Source organism: Mytilus galloprovincialis, chromosome 2 (assembly GCF_965363235.1).
Source record: "Mytilus galloprovincialis chromosome 2, xbMytGall1.hap1.1, whole genome shotgun sequence".
Classification (NCBI taxonomy): Eukaryota; Metazoa; Mollusca; class Bivalvia; order Mytilida; family Mytilidae; genus Mytilus; species Mytilus galloprovincialis.
The window spans coordinates 39825286-39850163 of record NC_134839.1 but is presented as its reverse complement, the minus strand read 5'-3'; the positions used below and the strand labels follow the sequence as shown (position 1 = coordinate 39850163).

Sequence of the window (24878 nt, the reverse complement as noted above, 5' to 3'; positions counted from 1 at the left end):
GTTTTCCAGGAAAATCTGATATTACCACAAAAAAATGGTGTATTCTGGTAAGTAGTACTATTTTGTGTATGCAACAGAAATTACCCCAATAGATTAAACAGTTCTTTGAACATCATCGTAATGGTCCGGCAAGAAAAATGACGACTTTGGGGACAAGTTTGATAATTTCCCATCATGCTTGTCTTCCTCATCCATGGCTGCCATCTTGGTTGGCAGGCGGGGTTACCAAACACATTTTTTTAACTAGACACCCCAATGATGATTGTAGCCAAGTTAGGTTAAATTTGGCCCAGTAGTTTCAGAGGAGAAGGTTTTTGTAAAAGTTAACAGACAATGCTTGACGACAGACACTTGACGACAGACGCCAAGTGATGAAAAAAACTAGGTGTACTCATGGAATGTTCCCATTTTCCCTAATCTATATCTTTGTGAAGAGTGAATCAAATTTCATTTATTAAATAAATTTTTTATTTATGAATATATACATTTTTAAGAACAAAAAACATCATAAAAATACTATGTTTTCCAACACATCAATACTATACTAATAAATGATACATAATTTACAAAGAAGTGGCTACAGCTCATTTGACCATCATAATATAACAAATGAGCCTATAATCGCTAACCTGAATTATCTGTGATCAAAATGTTTCAGGGGGAAATAACACAGTCTTGAAAGTCATTTAGTTCTAATTTCTCTATGAGTTTCAGAGAAGATTTTTAATGATTCATTGTCAAGATATTAACAAGTGATATAAATCAGCACAGAGGTTTACTTCCTATCTCATTATGCCCCAATAATCATGTCAGCCATAAGCCATTGTCATTACTTAAAAACAAAAAAATGTATTCTAATCTGAGGAACCAATTCGACATTTTAACAAAAAAATTTACTAATGATACTGACGATCCACCAAAAAGTAATATAAATAGAACCATACCAATAGTAAGCAAATTCATATAAAATAGATGTGGTATGATTGTCAATGAGACAGTTCTCCACAAGAGACCAAATCGACACAGAAATTAACAACTACATGTCACTGTACGGCCATAAACAATGAGCTTATTTATGTTTAAAAACTAAAAAAAAAACACTAATATGTAACACATAAATAAACGACAACCACTGAGTTACAGGCTCCTTATATCATGTTCTCAAATCTAGATATCATCTCCCATTTAGAAAAAAAACATGTGAAAAAATAAACCTATTATGTGTTGCTCTCCCAGCTACAAAATGTATCTAAAACCAAAGATATAGAACATGTTCTATCATAATCATTTGGTAACTAATGAAATTACTGTCTCCCCATGTCTGTATTGAACATAAAAAAAATATTAAACAAATAACACTCCAAATGCTCAGATCGGTTGTCACCGTACAACACAGTTAATAACACCATATAGGAAAAACATAGAACTCTTTTTGTCATAAGACACTGTCAAACATCCAAACATACTATCCACACTCATCTGTGTCCACTTGTTCATTGTCTAAATAATTATAAGCCCAATTTGCTTATTTTTTCAAAATCAGTAAAGGTAATTTGGAAAAAATCTGTGTCACCTTATGTTATCTTGTAAACTTGTTTTTCTTAAAACTGACTTTTTTATCCAACTGAGCCTCTCGTTTTGTCTATTTCAAATAACTTGAAGTCCATTTAATTGTATTTACTTTCTTATGAACTTTGATATCTTTGACACAAATTGTATGGATATGAAACCAGAATAGCTTCATGCTTTTCTGACTTTAGAAAGTAAACAAAGGTTAATTCTCATCACAAAAACAGAAACAGAAATCTAGCATTTAATAAGTACATCATCAATCATTTAATTCTCTGGATTTGAGTGAATAAGGAAATAAGCTTGAATCGTGAAAATCCAACTTGACCTGTAACTTGTCATATTAAAACAATACATCAAATATCAAATCAATATCTTCAAGCATGAAGAAAAAAAACCTGACAAACAGACAGAGAGTGCAAACCTAAAGTACCCTTACTTAAAACAAACTGAATCATATGAAAAAGTGTATGTGTAAAGCAAAATTATATCCGGAATAAATGTCACAGTAGTTGTTGTTATTTTTTTATTCGGAGGAAAATATTTCCCTGGGATATTTTTTCCTTTGCCGTGAAATTCTATCTGGGTAGGTAACTTATTGAATAGTTATTAGAAAAAACTTATCCTTTACAAATACTATGAAATAATAATAGTGTATTTGAATTAAACCTATTTTGTAAAAAAAATGTATTATAATGGGAATTATTTCACAAATTATCATTGAAAAAATTTCCTGAAAAAAAAATCAAGTAAATATCAGTCTTTTAAAAAGAAAATTATCATTTTAAACATAAGAATGAAAACCAGAAATAATTTCAAAAATCGTTATTGTGAAATAATATCATGATTAAATAAGGTAAGTGAAATACATGTAAAAGTGACTGAGTTGTTTTCAGATCTTAGTACAAATATAAATTAAAACGTAAAGGTAGAAATATAGTTGCATTACTACTGTTATCAGTAATGAAAGAATTTGATTATGATAATATTTTTAACTATATAAATAGTCTCGGGACAAAGATGTTGTTGTTGATTATATGGAAATCAGATAAATTATAGCATAACAATATATTGGAACAAAAGCAATTTAGCTGGATAGTATTTACCTGTGAAATGTTATAACTGTCTTATCAAAAATCCATGTTGTAATTCATCTTGTTATAAAAATGAATATATATATAAAATAAGACTCAAGGAAAAATTTCACTATGAAATAGATTCAGGAATATATTATATTAATATCTTTAATTTAAAATATAAATTGCTCATAATTACCTCCCTTTGATAAATTATGCAAATTTGTTCTACCTTTGTGAAACATTTTATAATTAAAGTCAGGTATATATTGATTGCGAGTAACTTACATACTAGTTAATGGGACTATATTTCACAAGGTTCTGTGAAATATGAAACGGCAAATATATACCGGTACATACTATCTGCATAACACAGACAGATTTTCACTCCTCTTGAAAAATTCTACCTGTGAAATACCATGCCTGGAAAAAAATTACCATGACAAATTATCCTCAGGATAAAATATCACAGCGGAAGAAATAAACTGTTACATATTCAGAGCGTCAATACATTTTGCAGATACTTTTAAGATCTGATAGACAGTTTCAGAACTGTGAGGTACATTTGAATATTTATATTATTTCGGTTGGAAAAAACTTTTTTAACTAAGAGGTTAAATTTGACCAAAGCCAGGACCTGAAACAATGGATTCAATCATTATGTCCTTAAAGGTATTGTAATTCTTTAAATGAAGTGGTAGAACAACTTCAAATGTACATGTTGAAACTGTAGGGTATTTTCTTTCCTCAGTAAAACCAATTGAGAAGCGAGCATCAAATCCTCCTGGAGGTACTGAGCTGCAACCAGTCATGAATCTTAGAACATCATCCACTTTAACAACACCACCATCATAGGTACACATTCCATCTGAAAATATATCAATTATGATAAAATATAATCATATCGTTAAATTAAAATCACATTTTTGTTGAACTCACCACTATTAATTAATTGTTGAATCTTCCCACCACTACATACCAAATTCAAGAACCTAAGTGAGCACGCTCACATATCCCATGTCCCCACATTGTCATTAGAGGAATTAAATAATCGTAAGAAAAGAAAATTGTAAAATAAAAAAAAATTGAATCATAATTTCCTGTCAATATGCACATCTACATTTGTACATAGTATATCCTTATTATCTACTAAGTTTCATCAAATTCTGTTGTGTGTTTCAGAGGAGTTGCAATGACAAACTATAAGTACATTGAAGCAAATACGTTCAAAGGAGCGTAACTCCTAGAATCAAATTGAGTTGTTATTTCCTGTCAATATGCACATCTACGTAGTATGTCGAAGCAAATACGTTCAAAGGAGCGTAACTCCTAGAATCAAATTGAGTTGTTATTTCCTGTCAATATGCACATCTACGTAGTATGTCCTTATTATCTACAAAGTTTCATGAAATTCTGTTGTATGGTTTCAGAGAAGTTGCTATGACAAACTGTTGCAGTAGTACATTAAAGCAAATAAGTTCAAAGGGTTGTAACTCCTAGAAAAAAATTTGAATTGTCATTTCCTGTTGATATGCACATCTACATATTATGTCCTTATTATCTAAAAAGGTTTTGTGAACTTCTGTTGTGTGGTTTAAGACGAGTTGTGATGACAAGAAACAGAACTAATGGACAGACTAACAGGTGAAAAACATTACACCCTACGCCACCCGTTGTGTGGGGTATAAAAATAAGACAAGGAAGTTAGCAGAAAATTAAAAATCCTATAAAATTTGGACATTAAGTATAGTCAAAATGAAGGAATAATATGGTATATGCTTGTATTATAATTCCTAAAAGCAACAAAGAATTTTTAATAAATCAGGTAACAGAAATATCAACTTTCACCAATATATTATGCAACATGTTCATCAAAATGTCCAACTCTTGAAAAAAAGATTTGTTATCATCAAAATCAAAATTAAAAGCTTTTTTGGAATTCCTAACAATGTGAAATAAGGTGGCAAAATTCAACTTGAAAAAATCAAGAGAAAATGGTGAAATGCTAAAATATGGTCAAAGAACGGGTTGTCATTAAAGAGTCCACTTTGGAAAAATTCTAATGATATGCTGTAAAAATGAATAATGTGTATTATTAACTATATGTAACATACCACTGTAACAATATTATGCAGCATTCTAGAATATCCTATGGGGTTAAACTTTGAAGAGTAAAAATATGTTACTTAAATTTTCCCATAGCCACGTACAATGATAAACGGATAGTCTGCAATGTCTTTCTCGCTCAAAAATGATTTTTAACCCATTATTTGTACTTTAAGGCAAACATATATTTCTAAATGTATAGCCTGATTTTGTATACTTTTTACAAAACCAAAAACACACAATCCTTTTTAGTTATTTAAATTAATGAATTCTATTTAGAGAAATTATTTAATCTCAGCTTCATTTAAAATTGTTTTGTTATTTAATACTAGTACAATGTATCAGGTTAAATATAATGTTTCTGACACTATTGTCTGATTGGACTATCAACAACCAACTTTAATACAACAAAGTTCAACTGTATATCAGCAGAGGTAAATAAACATACCTTCACAATCATGCACAAAACTTTCAAAGTTTTGAGCAACATCTTCAGAATTATGCCTAGCATTACTGCCAGTTCTTCCAAATGTGCTGACATCCACCATTTCCATGAGGATCTCGGCAGATATTTTTGGTGGCTTACCACATCTGTGACATAAAATTCTCTCAAGCTGACCTGAAAAATATCGACATGTTGACTGTTGTAAGCAAGACGATAGAATCTAGGACTATCATTAAGAAAAAAGTTATCCAATTGCAGTAGAATATGCATTATAAATATTTTACCTAATGTGATATAAGTGTTGAAAGATAATACAAATGTGTTCTTGTGATATTAAAATCTGGAAAAATCTAGACTTTTATGACAATTTCCTACAGGTATTTTGAACATTGGAAGAATCATCTAAAATCAATATTTTATCAATATCTCAATTAATGTTTATGCATTGCTTGGTAACATTAAGCTATATTTGAGAATTGTTTAATTCTGGATGTATCACGTCTTCTAATTGACTGATGTGTTTGTTTATCAGCTGATAGACATAATTTAGTCATGTGACCGTGACTTCATCAATGTTTTTTCATGGTTTATACTGCTGTAAAAAATGGAATTAAGAAATAAATTATAAGAGAGACTTGTAATATTTCATATGTCTAATTGAAATAACATAAACAAAAATAGTATTCCTCACATTTTTGATGTTATTTCTTCAGAAAACACATTACAGAAAGAAATTATGATGTATGGAACATGATGATTAATTAAGAAGACATAGTGATGAAATACAAATGTAAGCTTGAATCACGTTTTACCTTGTTTTTTTTGTAGTAAGGTTTTTAATCCTACACACTCTGTGCCTTCCCAAAATGCATCAAGCATTGGTTGTTTTCTGAGAATTACAGAGTTACTCAATATCAGTGATCTGACTATTGTATGTTTTGTCTTTGCATTGAGTATTGTACAAATCCCAGCAGTTTCCAATATATTCATCACTGATTCATCTTCCATGAGATGTTCTCACCAGGATTATCAGCATCCTGGATCTGTAAATATATTCATCATATGGAATTATGTACTAAGATTAAACATAGAAAGTCAAGAATTTAAAATTGAGGCTATGATTGGAAAAACTACATGTATTTGTTAGGGAGCAAAACAATCTATGAATATTTATGGGTTATGGAGCTCCTTTTTGGGATATTTGAGTTTAAAAAAATGTCCTTCCCCCCTTTAAGAAAACTTCTGGGTCCACCACTAGCTGCCATATCATACGGGAAAAACAGGAGTTCATATACCCACACAAATCCCAAAACCTCACCCAAGTACATCCTTTAAGACTGAATGTCTTTTACATGTTTACCAAAGAAAAAAAATATAAAGTAACCTCAAAATAAAATACAAAAATAAAGATAAATTTATATAGATGGTAAGTTACATGCAGGGCCAGAATAGCTGTCAAATCAGCATAAAATGAAGCATAAAACAAGAATGTGTCCATAGTAAACGGATGCCCTGACTCACACCATCATTTTCCTTGTTCAAAGGGCCATGAAATTGGAATCAACACTTTTCTTAATTTGGAATTAAAATTAGAAGGATCATATTATAGGGCACATGTGTAATAAGTTAAAGGTTGATGTGACTTCAACTTCATTAAAAACTACCTTGACCAAAAACTTTAACCAAAACTTTAACCTGAACTTCACACTATCATTTTCTATGTTCAGTGGACTGTGAAATTGGGATTAAAACTTTAATTTGGCATTAAAATTAGAAAGATCATATCATGGGAAACATGTGTACTAAATTTAAAGTTGATTTGACTTCAACTTCATTCAAAACTACTTTGACCAAAAACTTTAACCTGAAGAAGGATGAATTAACGAACGGACAAACATATCAGAAAACATAAATGCCCCTCTTCTATCATAGGTGGGGCATAAAAAGATCTTCCATATGTCAATCCTCCAAGTTACAAATCATTGAATTGGCCTTGTAGTTTCAGAGAAGATTTTAAAACTTTGACCAATATGAGACAAGAACTGCCTATAGTGGCCAGGTTTGTTGCATTGTAGTTTCAGAGAAGATTATTTTTTACTTTCAACCAATCAGCAACAAAAAATGCATTTGGTGGCCAAGTTTGTTGCCAGTCTATTATGAAATGAGGGATGTTTGATCATGTTTTAATGAATATAGTTTTTACCCTCGAAATAATCTGCTTGCAGTTGACATCTTCAACACTGTCAATTGTTGCACTGTCCAAACCTTTCAGTCCATAATTGACCATCATATGTGAAAATGCTGGGCTTACTGGTCCTCCTTGTATCAAAATGGTACCAAGCATTTTCCCAAAAGTATGGAAATGTCCATTTACCATTCCCATCATGTTACTTGTCACTTCGTAACCATCACCTGTGTCTGAACGAAGAAATTAAATGTACAGTGAAACATGTCTTAACTAAAACCTTAGTGTAACATAAATCAGTCTAAACCTAACAACTTTATTTGATCATGAAGTTAAATTTCTTAGTAATTTTATCCCATGTAAACTTATCATAATTAATATGACTTCTACTTTATATGATAGCTCCATTTGGAGTTTATGTGTTTAGAGACTACTTATGTCAGTACACCTTTCCTATATTGCCTCTTAATATGTCTGTTTACTCCAGACCTTGGGTCAATCACATACCAAAGTAATTAATTACATGTCAATTAAAAAAAACCACTTTCAGATGTAATTAATTGCATCACAATAACATTGGTTTTTAAATGTAATTAATTACATTACAATTACATTACCAATGGAATTAAATACATTTCAATCACTTTAGGATAAAAATGACAAAAAGCTAGAATGAAACTTTTATACATGCACTGTTTAACAGAGACAACAATTACTTTAATCAAAAATTTCAGTCCCAAGGCTGTTGAACAGTTTACTTATGCATCTGTTTACTCAGGACAAAAAATTCTGTCCAAATGCTGTTAACAGATTGTAAATCAATAATAATGAACATATGGATAGCATTTCTAAAATGATGAGCTAAAATTAAGCAAATTGATAAAATAAACTATCTACATATATGTTTTGTGGGCTGTAATTGTTATATGTATATGTAATTACAAAAACAAGGCTTAAAACAATTAAATACCTTTTAGAAGTGAAGAACACAACATCTGTCTAAAGAGAATTTCTAAAAATTCCCTTCTTAAGCCACCTTCATCCTGGCCACTTTCATTCCTGAATTCAACCTGAAAAAAATCCTTTTGCATAAATATTTATGAAGTATGAACAGATACATTTTGTATGAAGGGCTAAAGTGCTTTATTCTATAATAAACAATGTGTGAATGATCAATGCTTTTACAATCCTGTGAAATAACAAAAAGAAGCATTCAATACTTATAATTACATTTTTTAGCTAGCATTATGAAAACACGATTTCTATCAAGTTTTTATCAATTTACCTGTATACTTTATTGTGGGCCCTCATGTCATCATAAATGATAAAAATTCATTGTGTGATGAACGTCAATTGCAGATGGAAGAGAGATTGCCAATCAAAATAACATAGTATAATGCAATGTAATTATCACAGGATACAATGTTGAGGAATTAAATTTTAAATAGTACACATTAATGGGTGAATCCCTTTAAAATTTGACATGCAGTTAATCAAACAGACATGCCTTTTGTAGGTTTATTTAAAAGAGACATTTTGACTAAACTAAACATTGTTTTACCTTCTTGTTAAATTGATACAAAATTTATACAGATTTTTGACACAAAATAAATGTGGTCAAAGATCTTAAAAATTTGAAATGGAGCATTTAATTTAATTGTATGGTCTAATATCCAAATTTAACACCATTGTTAGATGCAGTATGGACAAAGTTTCATTTTGGACCCTTCAAACCTTAATATGGACTTATTCAAATACATGGCCAAAAATAAAACATCTAAATGCACAATAAAATTTAGCAAATTATAGAGCTGCAATAATTCAGTTTTTGAATAAATCAAACAAAGTTTAATTTGGGACCCTTTGGACCTCAATGTAGACTTTTTTTTAAAATGGGACCCAAATCTAAACTACTAATTTAAGGATTTTCAATTACAATTTGGGGCCATGATGACCAAGAATAGTTTTCTTTTTATACCTGTATCTGTTCGTTAACTTTTGTTTTTTTTATTATCATCAATCTAGTAAGGGATCTACCATTTGGTTTTTAGGGGGGGGGGGGGGAGTCCGGCATTTTTTTTAGTTGTAATCTTTGTTCTGCCTTTTTATTTTTCACTCGATCCGGTCCTGCTTTTTTTTTTTTAGTTTATGCTGACTTTTTTTACATAAATTGTCATCCTGACTTTTTTTGCAAGTGTCTCATCCTGCCTATTGTTTTTCAAATTTCATCATAGCCCCCTCCCCCTCCTAAAAATCAAATGGTAGCTCCCTAAATCGTTTTAACTATATCATCCATTATCATAAATATGTTAATAACCTTTCTTTTATGAGACAAAATCTCATGGCAATCTGTCTACGAAATACAATAAAATATTACCTCCCTGTATTGGTGGAAAATATTTCAAAGGACAATGTTTTGCTTTACATCAAAGTCCTTGGGGAAGTTAGCATTTCAATGGAAAAGAAATATGATCTAAAGAAATACCTTTAACAGTTTTGTGACATCAAAACTAGATCTCCGAAAACATCGTAGAGAATGTTCCCATAGTGATTCTGGTCTTCTGCTTACTTTTATTGTTTGGAAATTGTCAAGGTCTATTAATTCCAACTTCCATTCTAGAATGGTGTCTCTGATATCACATGATTCTCTAACAGGAGGAGGTCTGCATATACAAATTAGAGATTGTACTATTTATTGATAAAGCTATATGATAGTGAAGCACACTTAAAGAATACATCTTCCTCTTACAAATTACAAAAATATAGAAAGGTTCATATCTATAAAGATAAACAAACTGTATATTTTTTGGAAGAATTCCCAATACATAATCTTTCAAAACGCTTAAGTTAAAATTTAAGGTCATTTGGTGAAAAATAGAGCTGTCTTTAAAGGAAATTTCTATTTTTAGTTACTTAGCAGTTGCCATCTTTGACCATGTAAAAACCTATCAAGTCCAATTGACCTTGTGGTTGCATAAAAGCCAATTTAAAAAAAAAACAATTCTATCATGCACTCATAAAAATGATCCAGAGTGTATAACAAAAACAATCTGCCAAATTATTGTGTGTACAGGAAAATATACAATTTGTTATAATATTTAATTTATTGGTATCCACTAGCTTTATGTCTAAAAAAAACCAAAAAAAAACCAACATGTAAAAAGAACTTATGGATTTTATAGTTTGAATGGTTTTACACTAGTTTTCTTGTAGCCCTTTCGTTATAGCCTTTTATTCGGTGTGAACCAAGGCTCTGTGTTGAAGGCGGTATATTGACCTATAATGGTTTACTTTTATAAAAAAAAAATTGGATGGAGAGTTGTCTCATTGACACTCACACCACATCTTCCTGTATCTATCTATTAATAAATGTTGATTGGAATTTCAATATGTAATGTTATCATACAATGTAAAGGTGTCTTACACATCATTTTCCATTGGTTCTTCTTCAGAACTTTCTCTCTCATCTTGTGATTCTAGTGATGACATCAACTCATTATAGCTTCTGAAATATAGTTTTAATGGCAATTTACTAATGTGTTTTATAATTTTTGCCTTACATATTTTACCTCAAATCAAGCAATAGGTGGATTAATCTTTACATCACAGTCGAAACAACCAAGTGAAATCAACAAGTTTGATTGTTCTTTTGAAACAATGAATATATTATTTTAACTGACCCCAAAACAACTTCTGGAAATTTCATTGATTAGAATGATCATGTAAAGACAGTGTATTCCATAAACAGCTTTTACATGACTTGAATTAACAAAAAGACTATACTGTTGGCTTTGTAAGTTTTATACTTATAGTGTTAACATTCATGCTGCATAGAAGTATTTGAACTATAATGCATATGAAATAAGTTCTATTAAATACCAATAAACCACAATTACATAGAAATTGTCTGTGAAAAAGTTCTCCAAGAACATGTTTCCTGTGAAATTATATTATATAAATGAACAACAGTTTTGACAATTAAAACTATATTTTATTTTTGTTTTTGCAGTAAAGAATGGACATGCAGGATAAATCTTTACCGTAACCTAAAATATTACCTTCGAACTAAAGCAACAATTCATGTGTATTAATAGGTGTGTTTTTCTGGCAAACTTATGGTCCACAATGGGCCAAAAGTGTGTTAGAACTGAATGTCAGAACTGTTTGGCGCAAACAGTGTTCCAGAAACTTATTTTCAAACAAAAAAGTAATTGATTTAAGATTGCCACAACTGTGTTCCCAAAGCCTTAAATTTATTATGTTAGTACTTATTTAGTATTTAATGTTGTAATAAAGAAATAATATGAGCAAAAATCACCTGTGAACAAGAGAATTGATATTTGTACATGGCTTTTCAATATCATATTCTACTTCTAAAACAGCTGAATGTTGAATTCCAAAATCTTCCAGCATACCACTACTACTCCAAGAGTTTATTTTCCTGCTTATGCCAGCAATTGAAATTTCAAAATCCTTAGTTGCATTTTGCTGGCAACCAACAAAATCAATAAGCACCTACACAAACAAAAAATCATATTTAAATACAAATTGATTTGTATAAGGAAAAATAAGCAAAGTTTCTTCTTTTTAGTAACTAATTGTTTTACATGTATATATGTAAACATACATGTACCAAATTGAATTTTTGTGTTACAAAAATACCCACAAAAAATTTTTCAAATAAATATGCATACACAGGCAAAACAGAAATATGTCAGGAATTGCCCTTTTCAGGCCGTTATTTTATTGCAAATACCTTCACATTTTGAAAATAAACTAACTGCTATGCATTCTTCTATCCTTTTAAATAAAAATATCAGTCTGTTTTGAACATCCTTTAGAGAACATCTGACTTAATATAGATTGATTTAAAAAACCCTCTCCGTTCAAAATGAACAAAAAATGTCTTTTTTTTTCATGAACCAATGGTTTTGGTATAGCATTACTCATTACGACCTATTCTGTACAGAATTACTCCGTCAAGGGGAGAGAACCAACAATGCATAAGACATTTAATAATAGTACAGTATATGCTTCGTTGAAGTTGGTGAGTTAAAAATAAATTAATTATGGTAGTCATGGTAGAAGTCTAAAACTTCAAAATTATATAATTGTTGATATAGGTACCTGAACAAAGTCTGACTGTCTAAATCTCCTTTTTTCGCCACTTCTTAGTTTAAGTACAAATCCTTCATCTGGCTCTGATGGGAGGCTTTCTTTCCTCATATTTCGTAACTAAATCAAAATAGAACACACTTGTTTATTAAGTTTTAACATTGTTATACTCTTAATCACAATCATAGGCACTAATGTATGTATTAATTGTCAATTTGTGTAGACTTGGAAACAGATGGATTAGGCAATGAGTGAAAAGATCAAAATTAAAAGCATATAAGATTACTTTTGGACATTCAAATTAGGGTATTTCTTAGGTTTTTTTATGCCCCTACTATAGCAGATACTATAGCATTAAGTTTTACCCTTGTCTGTTTTGACTGTTCATAAATAAGTAGGTCACGCAACCGTTCTAGAGTTATGCCCTTTTTTAAATGGGAAAATTTATGATTTTTTTGTTTTCATCCTCTCTCTTTAGTTTGCCTCAATCAAATGCTATAAAAATATACAAAATGCTTATTACCATAAAATACAGATCAGGTTGAATTTGGTTGCGTCATTTTTACCATTCTATAGTATTGTTCCTCTACAAATGTTATGAAACTTATTCATAATTCTTATTACCACAAAATATAGATCAATTTTGAATTTTTGTGGTGTCACTTATACTGTTCTCAAGTTATGCCCCTTTACAAATGGAAACATTGATTTAGTTTACCTGAACCAAATGTTATGAAACTAATACACAATACTTTTTATCATAAACGCAGTTCAAGTACACATTGGGGTAGCTGTTATTTGACCATTCTTCAGTTATGTCCCTTTAGAGCTTCATATGATATGCAAGGGGGATATCATCTGTGTCCCAACGACAAATTACAATATATTTTATTTTCTATTGACATAGCTGAATTGCCTATACTTAAACTGGGGTGGGGTTAAACTTTTCACACCCACTGTTCCATCTATCATAATATCACATTTCCATAATTTTTTTCCCCTGTTTTTTTCATATTTATTTCAGAAAAATGGATGTTTCTCAAAGATCAATCTTTCTGCCATTTATAACTCATACTTTTTATATGTCCTTGGGAAATAAATAAATATGGCAAATTGACATTTTTTTTTACCTTTTTTAAGTTTAACCTACATCAATTTAAAAGTGGTCCTGGCCTGTAGAAAGGGTTGTAAAAATGAAAAGTTGCATACCATGCAATTCAACAATCAAACTTTAAAGAAATACCTTTTGAATTTCTGTTACCAAACTTTGTTGTCTCAGATGATAATTTTGAAGTCTTTCTTCTTCATCTTTTTTATCTTGTTCCTACAGAAAAAAAGTTAAAAAAAATGAAAAGAGTTTAAATGAAGATGAACTAGAGGCTCTAAAGAGCCTGTGTCGCTCACCTTGGTCTATGTGAATATTAAACAAAGGAAGCAGATGGATTCATGACAAAATTGTGTTTTAGTGATGGTGATGTGTTTGTACATCTTACTTTACTGAACATTCTTGCTGCTTACAATTATCTCTATCTATAATGAACTTGGTCCAGTAGTATCAGTGGAAAATGTTAGTAAAAATTCGCAAATTTTATGAAAATTGTTAAAAATTGACTATAAAGGACAATAACTCCTTAGGGGGTCAATTGACCATTTCAGTCATGTTGACTTATTTGTAAATCTTACTTTGCTGAACATTATTGCTGTTTACAGTTTATCTCTTAAAATTAACAATTCAGGGGCAGCAACCCAACAACAGGTTGTCCGATTCATCTGAAAATTTCAGGGCAGATAGATCTTGACCTTATAAACAATTTTACCCCCTGTCAGATTTGCTCTAAGTGCTTTGGTTTTTGAGTTATAAGCCAAAAATTGCATTTTACCCCTATGTTCTATTTTTAGCCATGGCGGCCATTTTGGTTAGTTGACCGGGTCAACGGACACATTTCTTAAACTAGATACCCCAATGATGATTTAGGCCAAGTTTGGTTGGCCCAGTAGTTTCAGAGGAGAAGATTTTTGTAAAAGTTAACGCCAGTTAATAGATATGGATATTATAACACCCTGAAGTATCCCAGTACACCATGGACCAAAAAAGTTTTCTGTTTACTATATCATTTTTGCCAAAAAATGAAGAATATGGAATGTAAGATTATACTAGTACTGTTAACCATTTCTACCTTTTTCTGATCTGCCATTAAACTTTGCAGATACTGTTCATTTTGCTGAGACCGTAATTCTGTTACTGACAGTCCTAGGTTATCAATACTACTACCCTAAGAAAAATATTTAAAGAGTTAATTTACATATAAGCAAACCATTGCTGGCTGTAAACAAATTATAAAGCCTCATCAATTTTTAAAGTTTGTGTGCAATATCAATATTCAATAAGTTTCATAAAAGAAAATTTGTAAGGGTACATACCACAGATATCCTCATTTAAAAATGTAAGTAATAGCATCATTCATGTACAGAATATTTCCAAATGTTGAGTCTTAGCTATTCTATATAATTGCATTCTCATATATGTTATGATGGTGTGATACTAAACCCTTAACGGGAAGGATTGTCGTCACTGACCTAGTATATATATTTGATGAGGGCCACCTGAAGGACGCCTCCGGGTGTGGAAATTTCTCGCTGCATTGAAGATCTGTTGTTGACCTTCTGCTGTTGTCTGTTCTATGGTCGGTCAGGTTGTTGTCTCTTTGACACATTCCCCATTTCCATTCTCAATTTTATTTTATACAATTTGTATGTGCATGTAGAGATATTTATGAAAATTGATCATATTATCATTTTTCTTTAGAGTTTGCTTTACTTAAGCTATACATCAGGCCTCACGGTCATAAAACTTTCGAGCATGATTTTTGTACTCAGACTCGAAAATTAACCAATCAAATTGCTGGCCTCATGGTCATAAAACTTTCGAGCATGATTTTTGTACTCAGACTCAAAAATTAACCAATCAAACTGCTGGATTTCATGTTTCGAGCATGATTTTTGTGCTCCGAGCACTGAGCAAAGTTTTGTGCCTTCAAGGCCTGGTAACAACATAATAAAGCAAGATTCATGTATCGGTGTCCTTAATTACATCTAACATATGTATCAGGTTAAAAGCTCACAAGGACATTGGTTTCAGGTGACTTAATAAATATATGTTGCATTAATTAAGTTATGCATACTACACTTGGTCTCTTGTGGAGAGTTGTCTCATTGGCAATCATACTACATCTTCTTTTTTATATATATACAAATTGCTAATTATGTTCAGCTGAATTCAGTATGATTAATACTTCATTTCAGTTATTTCTGATGTCCTTGTAGTATTCATACAAATTGTTACTCGTTCCAATAACTTACACTAATAATTGAATCAATTGAAGAAGTAGTATTAGAGTCATTTCTTTGGACATTTTCATTTTCTAAACTTGAACCCTGCAAATAAAAAATGTATAACAGTCTTGAAATTAAAACAATTACTACTAAAAAAAAGTTTGCAGACAATATACAACAGCCATATGTGAGCAATTAAACTGCTACAATAAAGCATTTTGTTATATTTATAGTTTTCCCCTCCTTTGTAAACCATTGTAAACTGAGAGTTGAAGATTCATTTTTACATAAAGTATGAAATTAACCTAAGAAACAGCTGGGTAAGAATTGAACTTGGTGGCCTAAACCATGTGATCACTTATGAAATCATTTTTGAATGAGACAGTACTTAAAAGAAATATTATTTTGATCTTACCTTGTATCTCCACTGTGTCATACTGATACCAGACTTAAAATTATTTGGGTTCTTAGAATTCATTTGATGGATTGAATGTTTCACAATGTACAAATAATGAGTTGTTCAAAGAACACATTTCTTTTTTTTTTAAATGGCTTCTACATATAATAGCCAGAATCTGTCAGTGCTTCAAACTCTTTTGGTGTTAACCGTTGATTTAAATAGGTGTTTCTATAAACCAATAAGTTAAGTATATAATGCACATTGAGGGGGGTAGGAGGGGTCCTGATCCCGAAATCCCTGGAGGCTTAAAAAACATAAAATCCCAAAGGTCTGAAATTCAAATGAATTAAAACCAGACATCCCAAAATTAGAAAAAAAGAATTCCCAGATGCCGAAAGTGTTAATCCTGAAATTATGAGCTTTTAAAAAACACCCAAATCCCACAGTCCCAATAAAGGTCCTATCCCCCTCCACATTGGATCACAGTTTTCACAAAATTTATTTATCATTCATACACAAGTGTAAGAAGACTTAAACATAATCATTGATGTGACCAAGACTTTTAAGACAAAAATGTGGGAATGAGACAATATTAATGTTTATAATTTCAACAAAGTTTCAAAGATCTGGCTTTAAACTCTAAAAGAAGCTGATAACACTTAATTGATATTCTGTATTCCCCTACCTCTATCCATGCCTATCAGTCAATTCACTGTTACTATAACACAGATTTACTCTACGATTAATCTGGCCAAAAAGTGTATGGAAACTATGATTTTTTTACTGTTAACTTGACCTATTTTAAAGCAAATAAAATAATGCTGTAAATTGAAGTATTGCTCTGTGGTGACTTGATCATTTCATACATGACATTTTCCACTCACTCTATTACTGCACCATCCTCTTATATTATTTCTTGCTATTTGTGCTGCCTGCCGTCTACTCCTTTCTCCTGGTCTAATTAATATTGCCATGCCATCCTGCTTGGAATAAATATGGTAAAATAGTGCATTACTAATTCAAGTATTGTATTTATTCAATATAAATTGTATAAAAGGTCAAAGTATTCCTCTGAAAACTTCACTAAATGTAAAAAAAATGTCAAATGTCAGTGATTGTCAAACCACAATATATATATATATATATCTAGCTCAGTTGGTCTTAAATCGGCCAATATTAAATTTTAATCATAGGAAACATATGCAGGTTATCTAATGAAAACAAAAAAAAAAGCTATTTTCAGCAGTGTCAAATGACATATAAAAATACAATAGTAAATAACCAATGTCAAAATCCTACAAATTGAATGTGCCTTTGGTGGTCCATATCTTAATGTTAAAATTTACAGATTTTGTCAACAGAAACAAGACTTCCTAATACCACAAAATTTGCTATTGTTCTGTATAAATCAACAGCAATAACTCAAGAATTGCTTAATCTGAACTTAGCCTACTTTAAAATATTGTATTATGAAGAACAAATTCTTGGGTAAGCCCAACTACCCCCAATGCCTTACTGTGGGCATTTAAAAAGATAATAGTTTTTACCTCATCAGTTTCTGGCTGGTTTCTCCCAGGAGTTGGAATAAACCGTGCTATCCCTGATGTTGATGTGGAATTATCACTTCTCTGCAAGAAACAAAACACATATTTTCAATCAAAATTTCGTTAGTTTTTTCTTAATAAAAAATCAAATTCTCGGACTGGGGTATATATATACATTTTGAATGAAATTCTCATAATTCTTTTCCTTTTGAATATAAAAACAAAGTATGATTTCACCTTTTGAATCATTTGATAACTAAATGAGAAACTTGCACTATTTCTTAGTGATTCATGGGGGACTCGTTTCTAAAAACTGACCTAGATAAAATGTGCTCTTCCTGTTTTGCCGTTATCTAAATTTCAAAGCATCTTTAATTTTTTCGAGTAAAAATGACAATGAACATTTAATGATTTATGCCAAATTTGATAAAATTTATCCATGGATTTCAGAGATGAGTTTTTAAACAGCGGCCTGTTACGACTCACCTGATTCACAGAAGTTCCATTACCCAATATACAGATATAAGGGCAATTGAAGATTTGTTATTGTGCGATAGAATTGAATAGTTCTTGCTATTGCCCATTACTGTGCAATTGACTTGCTATTACACAATACTGTGCAAATGAAGATTTCTTATCATTACGGAATGAACATTTCTTAAATTTGGTGTTGTGCAATTGAAGCTTTCTTGCTATTGCGCAATACTGAAACATCAACAAAGATAATGATAATTACAATTTTGGATGCCAGTGATGGTCAAAACTTTCATTGGGCAAGTTGAGATAAACACAAGTTTATTTTTACCTCTCTTACTGGTTGGTTTCTCTCATCCGTTGGAACAAATCCTGATGTTGATGGTAATGAGGATGATGTTGATGGTGATGAGGATGATGTTGATGGTAATGAGGATGATGTTGATGGTAATGAGGATGATGTTGATGGTAATGAGGATGATGTTGATGGTAATGAGGATGATGTTGATGGTAATGAGGATGATGAAGTATTCTCACTTGTCTGAAAGAAATAATATACAATTTTACAGCTCAAGATAAAAAAAAGAGTTTATTATGCTTGATTGTTCTACTTTTTCACCTATACCCTTGAAAAATATTGTCCTTTAGAATTGTTTTTCCCTTCCTCAACAGATATGTTATGCACTTGATGAACTGCTGTTGCCTAAGGTCATTTTTTTATCAAACTATTTTAATTATTTCATATACTATATCTACCAGTATTGCCTATAACAACTGGTAATTTACATTTTTATAGACATTTTTATAGAATATGTTTATGTAAATCTAAATGCTCTTACAATTCCCAGTGAATGACTCAAGATCGTAAAATTCTTACTTTTAATCTCAAGCCTTGGCAAGCTGATTTAAAGTGAAAATCTAACTATCAATAGTTGAGAAAAATTATAATTCATGAGAAATAGTTTTTAAGAACCAGCTTCTCTAATGAATTCAATGAAATATTCCAAATAAGTCTGGTGGGAAATACAAGAAGACAATTAAATCAGCATGCAATTTATCTATTTTCGTCCAAAGGAATGGGGGAAATGGTTTAAAAGCACAAAGCTGAAAAAAATATTGAGAGTCTTTTAAATTTATATACTATATACACGAAAGAAATATATTGACTGAGGAGAAAGTCTGAGTTTGATATACTTTTTTGGGTCGATATATCCTGTATTGACCTCATACAAATGCTTTATTTGTTATATTATTAATTTCCAACCATACATGTATTGCTATCAAAATCTCAAATAATCGATCACAGATATCATTTGTTTCAAAACGTTTAAGATCGTTTAACAATATGATCATGAAATTCATTACATGACGTAACAATAACAAACTATATCGGTTTTTAGAGATCCTAAAAATAACCGTGCAATATGCTTTTTGCTATCCGCCGTTTTCTCTCTACCTTCGAAAATATAGTTTAACATGTGACTATCCCTAAACGAATCAAATTTGTCAGCAAAATATACGAATTTATAATATATATATCTATATACCTGTGGTGTTGTAGTGATATATCTGTCTGGCCGTATGAAAACTTTCCCTGCAGTTCTCCTAAATGAACTGAAAAAAGTCTTCAATTTCTTTGGGGTATCACAATCAGAGGGTATATCTTCAAGATTACCACCAACAGAGGAGAAACATAATTTATAACTGTATCCTCTCAATGGTATGAAGATTGAGAATAAAAACTCTCTCATCTGATTTGCATTCCAGTCTGTCGGCATAGAAGTTGTTTGCCTGCTTCGCCCCAAATGAGACTGTGATCTCTCTGTAATTGGTACTCCTACAGTTCAAGTAATAGCATGAATTAATTATTTTCCTCTGATTGAAGCAAAGTTCTACTATATTTAAAGTCATAAGATACGAGTGACTGGTGAAAAATATTGTTCTTCCAATTCTTGAACCAATGCATACAAACACAGGGCCGTAACTAGCCTCTGTTAATAGTGAGGCAAAATATATATGCCGAGCGTAGCGAGGCGAACAATTTTCGGCGAAGGGTCTGGGGGCCGCTTAAGGCCAACAGAAGCTCTGAGAAAAATAACGCAAAATCGTGCATTCTGAGCGTTTCCCGGACTCTTTTTTACATTGAAACGCAATTATTATTTTAGCCATTTTTTTCTTCGACAATATTCTGGTCTCAAAGCAAAAACGTAGATTCATTGTAATTTGGGACTTTTAGGTTTTCAGGGGACAATATCATTAGCAGACCGATATGTAGGATAAAGCAAACATCGTAAGTCTCATAGTCATAAAAACCGGGTCTGTCTGTCTGTTCTTGTCTTGTATTTTGCTATGACTTTGGTGATTTTATAATAACTAGATTTAAATATAGTGACAGTGCAGTAATATGTTTTAAGTACTAATACTGCCTAAGTCGACACTAAGGACCATCTTCAGTGGCGGATCCAGAGGGGGGGTTCCGGGGGTCCGCACCCCCCCTTTATTTTGGCCGATCAATGCATTTGAATCGGGACATATGTTTTGCACCCCCCCTGCACCCCCCCTTTGCCCTGGGCTAGCACCCCCCTTTCGAAAATTCCTGCATCCGCCACTGATCTTGACATTGTTTTACGGTAATAATGATTCTTTTATTGTTGAAGACCCTCCGTCAACTATCAAGATGAAGAACAGGAATAAAAACTTTGACCATTGGTCATTTGTATTTTTTCTATTCATTGACTTTGTGTGAGAGTAGTTCCCGTGCACGTTTTCCCCATATTCCTTTATTTTCTGTTAAAGGATATGAACACGACTTAATGCAAGTTTAATCCTTCAATGTAAAATGTCATATGGCATTACAGTGATGGTTTAATTTTATAGATGATTTGATATCGAGGAATTGGTCGTCTTACTTTAATTTAAACCATGTCAACTGTCTAGTTTTATCTACAAAAAGAGTCAGTTTTGTATTCTTTGATATCAAGTTCAATGCCCCATGCAGAAACGATCATTTTTTTCTGTGTCCAGAAGCATCATCGTATATTCTTAAAATATTTTGTCGCACAATGTCTGGACATCGGTTAACATGCAACATTGCAAAACCACACGTTTACAAATGGAAATTAACCCTCAGACTATCGTCATAAAGTAGGACAATAAATGAACAAAAGACAAACCCCGGAACACAGAATAACAAACAATAGACCATCAACTCTGAAAACAAAACTACGGTAAAAGTAAAATAGAAATAGAATCATGGATCACGAAAAACATGCAGGGACGACATCAGAGAATGAAGAGAACTTTCTTTTTGCAAGACACTTTCCGTGAAAACAATTTGATATGAAGACAATTTTTTTGTTTCTGTTTTTTTTTTTTTTTTTGAAGTTTTCAACATGAGGCATTTGCCTCAATGAAGTTATAATAAGACATAATAGTGTCCTATGAAAAAGTGTCCACATGGACACTTTTTCATTGAAATTTGGTATTTAATAATGTCCATTGCCATGGAATGGTGTCCCTCAAAAGGACAGATTTTTACTGCTAACAATTAATGAATGGCTATTATTTATTTTGAATTTATTGAACCATAAAATTAATTTTTAACTCTTGACATTAAATAATGCTTCTGAAGATTATCGAAATGATAGTTTTAAACATATACTCAAATTTAAATACGTCGGATATCTTATGCATTATATTTTTTTTAGGTTTCTTATGACTTTAAACATTAGTAATTTTTCTAAACTCAAGATAAATATAAACAACACCTTAATTGCAGTTGGAGCTTATGATGTGTACCAGAGACATATAAATAGTATACATGTCTCTGTGTGTACATATATATTCATTTTATTTGAATGGCTTAATTGAAAAAATTATCATTCATTATGTATGAAATTATCGTCATTTTACTTGTACATGTTGTATGTTCAATCATTAATATAAACTTTTAACAACTTACCTAACATGCTTAATAACTTTATCTTTCAAATGCCTCATTAATGTCGTGTATTATAAAGTACCTAGAAAATCAACCTAACGACCACGTTTAGAGTAGATTTGATTCTCTACTTCCTCCCTGGCGCCGGGGTTAGAACCTGTACTTTGTATTTCTAACTTCTACGACAACACCGCCTAGCATTGCGCAGAGCCCTTATTATATATATATTATATATATTTATACACACGTATATATTTACCATTGCTTCCCTACTCACTTTGGTAGTAGTGAGAATATCATTATGAATAGAATAATAATACTCTATTCCATCTGACTGATTTATGCCGGGCTTATAATTTTCCTATTTCATAACTATTTGCCAAAAAAGTCAAATTGAATCTAGATTATATTGTACAGACTTTTAAGACTTTTATAATTAATGCATTACAATGAAATATAAACCAACATCGAAAGAGCGTTACAATGTTTACTGAAAATTCATAGATATCATGTAAACACTTCACTTGCCAATTTCTAATGTCCCCTATGAAATGGAAGATAGTGCAAATTCGCTTTTTATTGTTTTGACTATATACAGTCTCCACTAGAGTAATGTTGATATAACCATAATACATACCTAAGCCGACAGAAGTCAAACTGTCCAGGTGCAAATTTGTGTTTATCCTTGTTACACATGGATCTTGCAAACACGTTATTTGCGCCTTAAATGAAGAGCTTATCCTCAAATCTGCAGCAGAGCTTCTTCTTGCAGATCTTCCACTTCTGTCTCTTTGGTTCTGTGCTGAACGCCTTACATTAAACAGGAACGACCTGCTTAATTCTTCTCCAAGCACATTTGCATGGCGTGGATTGTTCTGAAGATCATGAAATCTTCTGGTGATAGCTGATGAAATGGTGTTCATATGCTGGAGATAGTCTGAGTAAAAGAAATATAACTATATGTGCAACTTAAATCAAGTACTAACTAATAAGAATCTTATTATTTAAAAAAAAAATCATACAACCTTTTCACCAAACAAAAATTAATAGATTTTGCATGCAACATGATAAAAAAGTAAAATCTCCCAAATAAAATCTTTTTACTTTTATTTTATGGTTTTCAGTACTTTAAAGTCAAGCGTATTTTGGACTTGACAACGTCTACGAGATCAGATATGTGCCAAAGTATACGTCGACTACGGTGACATATATTTGTTAATGTCTGTGTCATTTAGGTCGTTTGTGAACAGTTGTACGTCTCATTGGCAATCATACCACATCTTCTGTTTTATACATAATACTATTACTTCATCTATAAAGATTAAGAAGTTGTATTTCTTGCAAAAACTTCGAAGTCTTGACGACAAATTCTTATACAATGAAATATTTCTTGTGCGTCTGTATAATTATGTCATTGACATGGAATGCAATCATCATGGATTCATTCCAGATAATATGAACATTTTGTATATATATCGCCTTCAAGCGTTTATAATGCTTGACTTTTTTGCGAGAGGGAGTTTTTTCCAACTGAACAAATTCAATGTTAGATATGAAAATTTGATTTCGCAATTTTTTTGCCATTCCCTCGCGGGGATTCAAACTTGTGCTACTGAGATATCGTGACACCAAATCTCCTTGCACTGTATCCGACATGCTAGGCATATAAATTTATATAAGATATTTTTTTTATCTCATTATGACTATCGGTAGACTTTATTTTACGGGGAAAAGTTCTAAATCATCCACAGAAATGTTAACCGCCTATTATATTACAAAACTAGTTCATGACTGACATTCTTTTTAAATGTTACAGTTTATCTTCTTTTTGGGCAAGCACGTTACTTTGACATTTGCACTGGCAGATCTAGAAATTTTCATAAGTGGGGCCCACTGACTGCCTAAGAGGGAGTCCGGTCCAGTCACGCTTCAGTCATTACCTATATAATCAACCATTTTTTTTCCCTTTTTCCCAAAAAAGGGGGGGGGGGGGCTAAATCGGCCTCTGAAATTTGGCACCTAATAAAAATTTAAAGGTTTGATTTCTTGAAACACGATTACAATTATTTAAAGAAACACCTATGTGTTTTTAATGTCCCTTTTTGCAAAAGCTTGAATTATGTAAAATACATTTTACATGTTGATCGGAATAGTACGAATTTTTATTAGATTAGAATACATGCAGATTAAGATTAATTAACCAGTGTAAGATTCTGATCTGTGATTTTAATAACTCGAATAATTCAAGCCAGTTCCGTGTCCGATTTTCTCCCACACGAGGGCTTGAACTCCTTATGATCATTGGCCGCGTCGCCTGCTCTCTGTGAGAGAGAGCCAACCGGCGGCGATCAGGATAATGAGTCTGCGCAACTGTCTTGTAATTGTCTTACCAAACACGTGTGTTCAATTCACACAAATACGATAATAATGTAGCCTTCGTAGATCAGCGCAATATAACGACTGAATTATTCGGGTTATGATTTTAAAGAATAGGTACAAATTATATGTTTGATGTCGATAATGTTGGTAAACATCTATTTTTAGGTACTTAGTATCTCTTTAGTCACATTAATATTTTTTTTTGAATTTATGTTTGGTTTTTTCTCTTTAAAACTGTCTTTTTGTGAATTTATTCAGCAACAAATCAAATCATTTATTTTTTAATACCATAGAAGTCAAGTTTTTTTTTGA

At 31.5% G+C, this 24878-nt stretch overlaps 2 protein-coding genes across 3 annotated transcripts in view; both read right to left on the bottom strand.

The window, feature by feature from the left end:
- Positions 1–456: 456 nt before the first annotated feature.
- LOC143063580 (uncharacterized) overlaps positions 457–24878 on the bottom strand; it is a 43095-nt gene continuing 18673 nt past the window's right edge. The window contains exons 5-21 of one of the 2 annotated variants that reach the window (XM_076235799.1): positions 22825–23124; positions 19795–20084; positions 18579–18788; positions 17777–17857; positions 17114–17212; positions 15857–15931; positions 14674–14769; positions 13740–13820; positions 12509–12616; positions 11700–11896; positions 10806–10886; positions 9867–10044; positions 8352–8451; positions 7400–7614; positions 6009–6239; positions 5200–5370; positions 457–3513 (exon numbers count right to left, since the gene is read on the bottom strand). In XM_076235799.1, coding sequence (XP_076091914.1) covers positions 6186–6239; positions 7400–7614; positions 8352–8451; positions 9867–10044; positions 10806–10886; positions 11700–11896; positions 12509–12616; positions 13740–13820; positions 14674–14769; positions 15857–15931; positions 17114–17212; positions 17777–17857; positions 18579–18788; positions 19795–20084; positions 22825–23124 — 2165 coding nt within the window. In that variant the 3' untranslated portion in view covers positions 457–3513; positions 5200–5370; positions 6009–6185. The remainder of the gene's footprint in view (positions 3514–5199; positions 5371–6008; positions 6240–7399; positions 7615–8351; positions 8452–9866; positions 10045–10805; positions 10887–11699; positions 11897–12508; positions 12617–13739; positions 13821–14673; positions 14770–15856; positions 15932–17113; positions 17213–17776; positions 17858–18578; positions 18789–19794; positions 20085–22824; positions 23125–24878) is intronic. The other variant, XM_076235800.1, reaches the window with a different exon arrangement.
- LOC143062033 (G2/M phase-specific E3 ubiquitin-protein ligase-like) lies at positions 3260–6186 on the bottom strand. The gene is made up of 3 exons (XM_076233884.1): positions 6009–6186; positions 5200–5370; positions 3260–3513 (listed from the first exon to the last, which is right to left on the bottom strand). Exons 1-3 carry the CDS (start codon positions 6184–6186, stop codon positions 3260–3262), a joined length of 603 nt encoding a protein of 200 aa, XP_076089999.1.